An 8,998-nucleotide genomic window follows, 5' to 3' on the forward strand; every position below is an offset into this window, starting at 1 on the left:
TTGTTGGACAGAAATCCACAAGGCAGAAGCAAGTCCCGATGCAGTGTGCGCAGAGGGCCATTTTTGCCTTCAGGTTTGACCGTGTATACTGGAAGATCTCCTGTACGGTTTACAACGACATAGATGTCAAACTCCCATTTATCTGCCAGCTTATGTTTTCCACGTAGTCGAACATTTCTGACAAGAACTCTATCGCCAATAGTGAGAGTGGATTCAGTAACTCGTTTATCAAAACGTGCTTTGTTTCGGCTTGCAGTTTTAGCAGCATTGCGACTTGCAATTCTGTAGCTCTCCTCTAGGTTGGCCTTAAGCTTTTGGATGTACTGAGAATGTGATGGTTCGGAATGGTCAGAGGGAAGACTAAAGGCCAAGTCTATTGGTAAACGAGGTTGGCGACCATACATTAGTTCATATGGACTAAAGCCAGTAGTGTCATTCTTGGTACAGTTATATGCATGAACCAATGGCTTAAAGTCTTTCCAATGAGATTTGTCTTCATGAGTCAAAGTATCAAGCATCTGAAGGAGAGTTTGATTAAAGCGTTCCACAGGATTTCCTCTCGGATGATAAGGAGTGGTTTGGACTTTCTTTATTCCAGCCATTTCACAGAGTTCCTTGATTGTTTTAGACTCAAAGTCTCGTCCTTGGTCACTGTGGAGTCGTTCAGGGAATCCATAATGGACGATGAAACTATCCCAGAGTGCTTTAGCGACAGTACAAGCCTTTTGATTGGGAGTGGGAATAGCAACTGCATATTTGGTGAAATGTTCTGTGATCACCAATATATCTTTGGTATTGCTACGATCTGGCTCCAGGGACAAAAAGTCCATGCATACCAACTCCAAGGGACGGCTGGTAAGGATGTTGACTAATGGAGCAGCTCTTTCTGGGGGGGTTTTACGGCGTACACAACGACTACATGTTTGTGTTTTATTCTCCACGGAAGCTGCCATCTTGGGCCAGAAGAAACAAGCTCGTACAAGATCAAGTACACGGTCAACTCCCATATGTCCCATGTCATCGTGAAGACTTTGTAAGGCCAGAGCTCTCAGATCTGTTGGCAATACGAGTTGAAGGGTAGTATTTGCACCTTCTAGTGGTTTTTTGTACAAGATACCATTTCTCAGCGTGAGGCGATTCCACTCCCTCAGTAAAAGAGGAAGCTCAGGAAGTTCTGCTCGAACTGTGGGGGAAGGGCTCACTCCTGATTCCATTTGCTGAATGACTTCTCTGATACAGGAGTCAGCTCTTTGCTTCTCCCTCATGTCATCTTCCGTAAAAGATCCAACTAAACATAAAACGATGCATCCCACACAAATCATTCACTGCAGGTTAGATGTGTTTGTGGGTGCAGAATGTTCAATGAGGTCAGTGTTTGTTTGGGTAGGGGGAATCCTACCACACTCCAGGCAGCCCGGCTTGAGGCCTGCCTTTTGAGGGAATTGGATTTGAGTTTGTTCTTCTCCTTTAGCTCACCATCATCTTGCTCCGGCAATAGGGCCTGACCTGTTTAGGCAAACAGGTAAGAATTACAAGTCTGCTCAATTTGGGAGCAGCATTTTAATTAAGCTTTCCATTTTGGAGTTCTCACCAGTGTTCAGTGTTGAAAGAGTCCTCCTCATCAGCAGATCAGCTCCTCCATGTTTGCAGTCACAGTCCAGGTAAGTACGTTTTGTTTCCAGAGTTGGTAAGTTTTGTGTCTCTCCTGTGTTCCTTTGTTGTGTTTCTCCTCCAAAAGTTCTCATGGACTGGGGTTTTAACTGTCCTGCTGCCTGAATGCTTAATTAACTGATTCGGTTCACCTGGGGAATGGGGGTAGGTTCCATTGGCTCAGGGGATTTGATTGGCTCAGGGTATGTGATTGACAGTTTGCCGTTTGCAAAAAAAAATATCTGTAAAATGAGTAGACATGTGGAATGTCTTGGATGAAGAAATTAAAACGTGTAACACGGTACAAAGATTTGAAAAAATACTGAAAAAGAAGATGCTTAACAAATATAAAAGTGAGGCTTGAATGGCACTGTGAATATGTATTATGGATTTATTTTGTCTTGTCATAACTTTACATGTAATATGTTTAACATATACAGGAATTAATTATAGCAATAATATTTACAATAACTATCAAACAAATTATTAAAACAAATATATGTATATATAATTAAAAAAGATCCTGAGAGACCAACGAAAAATTAATAAATAAACATAACGTAAAAAGGGTAGGTGCAATAAGCTAAGGCTTCAGCCTACACCTTTTCGATCAATACTATTTATAAGAAATCAATGTATAAAATAAGATGACAACTTTGTTTTTTTTTAACTTATGTAATGTTGTGAATCTGTGTGATCGAAAAAAATAAAACTTAAACTGTTAGTGATATACCACTCGTGTAAATATTTGGCCGTTATGATGTAAGCTACTGCTTTACATAGGAGAAAACAGATTCTTCCTAGAGGAGCTTGCCCCAGTTCGTCAGCCAAGGTTACTCGTAGCGGCAAACCACAACGATACAACTCTCCCATTATAATAAATGAGAACTGCCACACCGAGCCCATCCGCGCAGCAGCAGATGGACGTAATACATGCTGAAAATTTCTAAAATAGACTTGAAGTCTATCTCTGCCACCATCACACTGGACACACAGCTTGAAAGATGTCACACATCATCTCTCTCCCAATGAACACCTACTCTCAAAGAGTGCCATGACTTTCACCCTGTTGCCCTTATTCAAGTTTTGATGAAGGCACACAGGAGAAATGTCACTCACATGCCTTCTCAGTCCATACAGGAGGGACTCGACCCTTACCAGTCTGCATACAAGTGAGAGTGCAGCACTGAGGACGCTGGTGCTACTCTCTCGCACATGCACCACACACACATAAAGTGATCTGAATTGAACACACACACACACACACACTTACTTCCTGTACTGTGCAACAACCAACATATTGATTGTAAGGGAATTGGATGCTAAACCATTTCCCATGAAAATGGACAGATTTTAAAACAAGCTGTATTTGACTGTTGCAGGCCTGTGTGTGCTCTCATGTTACTGCAAAAGATGTGTACTGAACAGAAGACATGACATGCATCATTCATTACCATTCACGCTATTCATAATGCAATGCTTTTAAACCCTCAAAACAGATTTTGGAGGGTCATCTATCTATTTATTATAACAATACATCAGCAAATGTAATCTTTTTAATAATTATCTAAGACATGGTTTGGTTGTGAATGGTTATTGGTGTAGTGTGGCAATCATGCAAGGTGCCAAAGATGATCTCCTTCGTTTTGAGTGTGAGAATGAGGGCATTTTGCTCCAACCGTTTTACCTAGTTATCCACCATTTCCAGATAGAGGTCAAGTGTTATTGACCATGACCTATTGCCTGTTAGTAAGAAAGGAGCAGTACCAGTGAACGAGATGTGGATCTATATCCATATAATTTGTTTTGGCAGTAGCAGTATGTCCGGTGTTGTATTAAAGGCAGAGGAGAAGTTGATAAACTATACCCTGGCATATGGTTTTATCTTTGATGGACACATTTAGTGAAAATTGTTCTTATGTGAGAAACATATAGACCCCTCCCCCCTCCCAAACACCACCACAAATCATAACATGAACATTTTATATACAACATGACAAAGGTCAGATAAAATTGCTTTCATTATGATTTATTAGCAGTAGAAAGTAGGCCCACTGGCAGGTGGAGGTTAAACATATATTTGATTTTTAAAAAGTGATCCATAGCCCTCAAGGTATATCATTGCTGCATTAGGTTACTCTTACTCTGCTGATTTGTAATTGACATGTATCATTTATGTTCTACAGTCCAAAAAGTCTGATTAATAAAAATAATTTTTATTTGTTAATTTAGCTGTTTGCTGTATTTTCTAGATATACTGTAGAGAGATTTATTCATAAATCACTAAGTTTGAATTCTGATTAATACATTTTGTACATTGATGTTGAATCATTTCAGAGGAAAGTCACAGTGCATCTAAGAATGTATTACTTGCAGCCTAAGTAGTAGTAGTAGTAATGTAGCCTAATAACAAGAGTAGAATGAATGGGTACACCATAGATTTTACATTTAGAAGAAAAATCAAATGCTAATCAATTATTCATAGTGTACTATGCACTGAATAATCTGGAAGAAGGAAATCATTTTCTAGGGATCAGCCAAAAAAGCACTTAAAGAGATTCCTGTTAAAGAAAACCTCTTTCTGATTGGTGCACACTGATCAGCTGCCATACTGGAGGCATTAATGTGTGCACTTCAGGACCAGACCAGAGGTGGTCACGACCCAGAGTTGGCGCAGGTCGTAGCTCAGGTGACGGACATTCATGCACATTGGGATCTGGGTCCAACTTGTGCCCTGTCGGCGAGAGTTGCTGATGCCATTTCTGTTTAGAAAGAGGGCGGAGAAGGGTTAGAAATATATGAATCCATCATGTTCACAATTATGTTTCCATCAGTAAGAGGTTTTCATGAGTCTTAATAAATAAAGATAACTAAATAAATGTATAATAAATAAATGTAACTCTCGATGAATATTTTTTTTTAAATGTAAAGGAAATCTGATTTTGTATACATAAAAAGCATATTGATGAATGTACATTAACTTAGGAGACCTATATTGTTATTAGAAGTTACACTAGTAAACTTGTGCTATATAACACTTGTGGAAGCATTAAAGTTGGATGGATCATAGCATGCATTTTAGCCAAGCATTGTAATATAAATGTCAAATGAGGATGATGATAATATCTTTTTAGAAGTTTTGTTTTTGCTGTGTGTTTTAAAGACACAAGAATGTTGTAGGTCCTGATTATTACCGTGTTGTATCTACACAGTTATTAATATAATTTTCTCAAATGTTATTGCCAGACTGCAGATACTGACTTACCTTTGGTAGACCCGTCCATTTCTGGCCACTCCAAAAACACTTCCGTCAGTCCCCACTTCAATCATTGTCATGGTTATCCCCGACACTAATGTCCATCCACTGTTGCCACAGTTGGTCGGGTACAGGTTCTGTAATAAGAAGCATATACATAGAGCTGTTGTCACGACCAATGAGTAAATATGTTTTACATGTTAGAAGCAACACCAACACCACTAAGAGTTACCATGTGTTACAAATCCCATAATCTTTGATTTTACTCTACTACACACATTTTGATAGAAAGCTTGCATTCAGTATGCATACATTTAGGACATATTTATACTTATCTTATAATATTTTATCCTAACATTAAGTCTTAAACTTGACCATCTTGTTCATATATCTCTCTGAGGCTCAGTTGATGTGACATAACTTCCGCTGTTTGTAGGACATCTGGATTTTTTTTTGACATACTGCATTTGAATTGGGACATCCAAAATCTGTGTCTCTGCTAGAAAATAGCAGGGAGGTTTGGGTATTGGAATGCACTCTCAAAAGACAGTGACCAACCTTTGTGACCCAGACCCGGTAACTTGTGTCAACTCCCCAGCATCCGTAGAGCGGGCCGCAGCTGTAGTACCTCATGGAATGTGTCAGGTAATTCCAGCTCAGGCTGCCTCTATAGTAGAGGGAGGCATAGCTACTTCTCACACAGCTGCTTCTGTAGCTGCTTGTTGCTACTCCAACAAGCTGGTCACCTCCAGCATCCACCTGATACATTGTCAGACCTGAAGAGGAGTCCAACACAGAGGTAATGGTCATTTAATCAGCAAGCAGTTCAGTTTAATTTGTGCACTGGAAATTCCAGATTGCAAACAAAGTCCATCTGTAACACAGGGATTTTTCTACTCGTATGAACAATGTAGTGCACTAGCACTTTTATTTTGTATAGTCAACTTGACAACAGATACCATGATGACCAGGTAACCGCTTTTGTGCATGTGAAATAATAATAATAATAATAATAATAATAATAATAATAATAATAATAATAATAATAATAATAATAATAATAATAATAATAATAATAATAATAATAATAATAATAATAAACAGTTACCTGTGGATGGTAAGAAGGTTCCACCCACGTACTTGTAGACCCGGTTTGCGGTGTTAGTCGCCCAAAGTCCAGCTCGTCCCACTGAGACATGCTTGAACCTAGTTGTGGTCATTCTGTACCATGACGATCCCATCAGGAAATACGGGTAGTAGCTTGAGTCTCTAGCGACCACTTCCCCCTGGCCAGCATCAATCTGGTAAGCATTTCTCAGGACCGGACCCTGGTTGCATGTCCATGCTGTGTAGACAAAACCATTACCAATGGGAGTTTAGAATACATTGCATTTTTAAGAGGAAAAAAATAAATTTTGTAATAAAAAAATTCAAGTGACAGTGACTCACCATGACTGACAGCCAGGAAACACAGCCCCAGCAAGAAGGCTGTGACAGCTCTCATCTCTTCTCTGTGGTTGTGGGTCTGTAGTCAGCGGTGAACCTCAGGATGTACCTCTATATCTGTGGGGAACTGCTGCTCTACATTCTGTCTTGTTAGGCCGACTTTTATACTCTTGATCCATAAGTCTGAACCATGTGACGCATACCATCATAGCTGGTTCTGCAGGCTGTTCGCGGAAGCGAGGAGGACATATTTATTTCCTGTAATCGTTATTCCCAAATATGCACCTGGTGTGACGGCTTGTCATTTTGAACAACTTTGAACTAGCGTAGAATGGAATGCATGAATGAGATGGGAGGATGTACTTGTTTTGTTTGTGTTGGTTGCCATAACACATCTGACTACCATTGTGTTCAATCAATTCTGATTCCTAGTACATGTTTCCCACAAGTACAGGAACATTTTAAATATATAAAATATTCACACAAAAAATGCATCAGTACCAGCCTCTGAAAACCTATATCAGATGAGCCTTCATCCCCACTTTCAATGTAGCATGTAGTTAGTCATACCTCTTTGAGCGTTTGCTTCAAGAATGATGGTTGAAGGTCGCAGGCAAGTCTTACCTCTTAGCCACAGATGAATGGATGAATGAATGAATGAATGAATGAATGAATGAATGAATGAATGAATGAATGAATGAATGAATGAATGAATGAATGATTTATTTCAAATATGCAAAAACAATACAATATTAAAAATGCATCAACAGGAGTCAGCACTAGTGACTCCTGCACTGATAAGGCCGCCAAGCACTCTATGGTGATGGAGTTGGGTATGTGACTTGACCTTAAGGACCCACCCCACCTCTGCCCTCCAAAGCCTACTCTATCCAACCTTGTACATGTACATGTTATACACGATAAAAAGTTAACACATATTGTACTATTATATAGAAACTTATCATGGTAGTACGGGATAGTTTTGTCAATTTTACCCTTTCATGCATGAATTATGATATCCTTAGTCTGGATTTTTTTCTCAAGTGATTTTATACTTCTTTAGGCATGAAAAGAAAAAATATAACTTAATTTTTTTTAAACACACATTTTTCAGAGAGTTTTACACATGCGTTTTGAGTTCTCAACTTTGCACTTATTTATTTAAGAAAACAGTGAAAAAAATTATATATTATCTGAAAACTATAAAATAATATATATTTTCAATGCCTGTTCACATATATTAACATATTTCAATACTTCAATCTAATGCAAAAGCGTGGAATACTTTTTTTCAATCAAAATTTTCTATGAAAATAACAGACAACTTTTTCCTTGATTCCCCAATTTCTCTTTTTCAGGTGGAATTCAGTAGTACAGGCTTGTACATCACATCATGAAAGCTATTTTTATATGAAAATTGGCATCATAGTGACACCAACTGTTTTACACATAATAGAATAATCTGGAAAAAATGTTTTTTTTTTACACAAATACTTCAAGTTGCATTCTAATAACATAAATCAATTGATTTAAAACCAAAAAGTTACAGCAAAATAAGCTTTTTCAAGCACAACACATCTGCAGTCATAGTATTTATTGAAGTCGGTGATGCATGATGTCCAATTTAGTTGACAGGTGATTAAACATAATTTCCTCCCAATGTAAAATCAATAATTGGACATTTTAACAACTATATGACTCCTAAGATGTTACTTGATGTTGCCATATTTTTTTTACCTGCCAGGCTCTCCTATTTTAAAAGTATTACAGGATATTCCTGAGCTACACAACTTTTCTGCTCGGTCATCTTGGTTTTTACTCATTGTGGCTGCTCTTACAATGGTTGGCCACTTAGACTAGCAGGAGGGGCCCTCAGATTTTCAGGTACCCCTACCCGAGGTATAACAAACCTCAGCAATGATTTTTTTTATCTTTAGAATGTCCTGTTCATGAAATTGATTCTTGAGCACTTTTATCTTTGGGCGAAATGTGTTTTTTTGGCTATTCATTAGAACTACCCCAGTCCCTCAAAAAGAGCCAAATTAGGCCATTCCGAATGGGGAACACTTGACAAAAAAGCCCATAACTTGGGAATGCTCACTCTTTTCTTCATCAGATTTGCTGAGGTACTAACCAGGTGTCACATCACAAACAAGTTAGAATGTAATTTACCAAAACATTTAATGAAATAGAGTCCTGTATACATAGCTTTAGTTTAGGCGGAAATGGTACTTTTGTGGTGATAGGAAAAGAGGGTTTCTTTACTTTTCTGTCAAATATCACTAACACACGAATCCCTGCCAAATACACTTTTAATGTATTGTCCAGGATGCTATTGGTCAATAACCAGTGGTTTTAAGGAGATATCTAGAACAGTTCTATTGCAAATGAGATTTCTTTATGTGTGTCCCTGCTCTGAAACAGCCAAATTAGAGCATTCCGAATAGTGTATTGGGGGCATTAGCATTTAAGTCAAGAATGCTTTTTGCTCACTGTGATGGTCATCATATCAGGTGGCTGAATAACATCACTAAAAAGGCACAATCTCACTAACCGAAAAAGGTTAAATGTATCTGAAATGACAAGCCTCTTTAATATCAAGATACGTTTAATTGAAACGTGAATATAAAAACAACTATTTAAATC

The 8,998-nt window shown here is 38.2% G+C and overlaps 1 protein-coding gene across 1 annotated transcript; it reads right to left on the reverse strand.

Annotated features, from left to right (window-relative positions):
• Positions 1–3,658: 3,658 nt before the first annotated feature.
• LOC307268197 (fish-egg lectin-like) lies at positions 3,659–6,513 on the reverse strand. The gene is made up of 5 exons (XM_080050742.1): positions 6,356–6,513; positions 6,015–6,251; positions 5,465–5,682; positions 4,916–5,043; positions 3,659–4,412 (listed from the first exon to the last, which is right to left on the reverse strand). Exons 1-5 carry the CDS (start codon positions 6,408–6,410, stop codon positions 4,271–4,273), a joined length of 780 nt encoding a protein of 259 aa, XP_079906868.1. The 5' UTR covers positions 6,411–6,513; the 3' UTR covers positions 3,659–4,270.
• Between the last annotated feature and the right edge of the window lie 2,485 nt (positions 6,514–8,998).

The sequence above is a fragment of the Ammodytes marinus genome (assembly GCF_949987685.1).
Source record: "Ammodytes marinus genome assembly, chromosome: 22".
Lineage (NCBI taxonomy): Eukaryota > Metazoa > Chordata > Actinopteri > Uranoscopiformes > Ammodytidae > Ammodytes > Ammodytes marinus.

Bases quoted from the DNA above. Each gene is read 5' to 3' on its own strand.
- LOC307268197 (XM_080050742.1), bottom strand. From the start codon at position 6,410: ATGAGAGCTGTCACAGCCTTCTTGCTGGGGCTGTGTTTCCTGGCTGTC. The intron at 5,683-6,014 runs GTAACTGTTTAT...ACTCCTCTTCAG, and splicing joins AACCTTCTTACCATCCACAG to GTCTGACAATGTATCAGGTG. The intron at 5,044-5,464 runs GTTGGTCACTGT...TTCTTATTACAG, and splicing joins ACCGGGTCTGGGTCACAAAG to AACCTGTACCCGACCAACTG.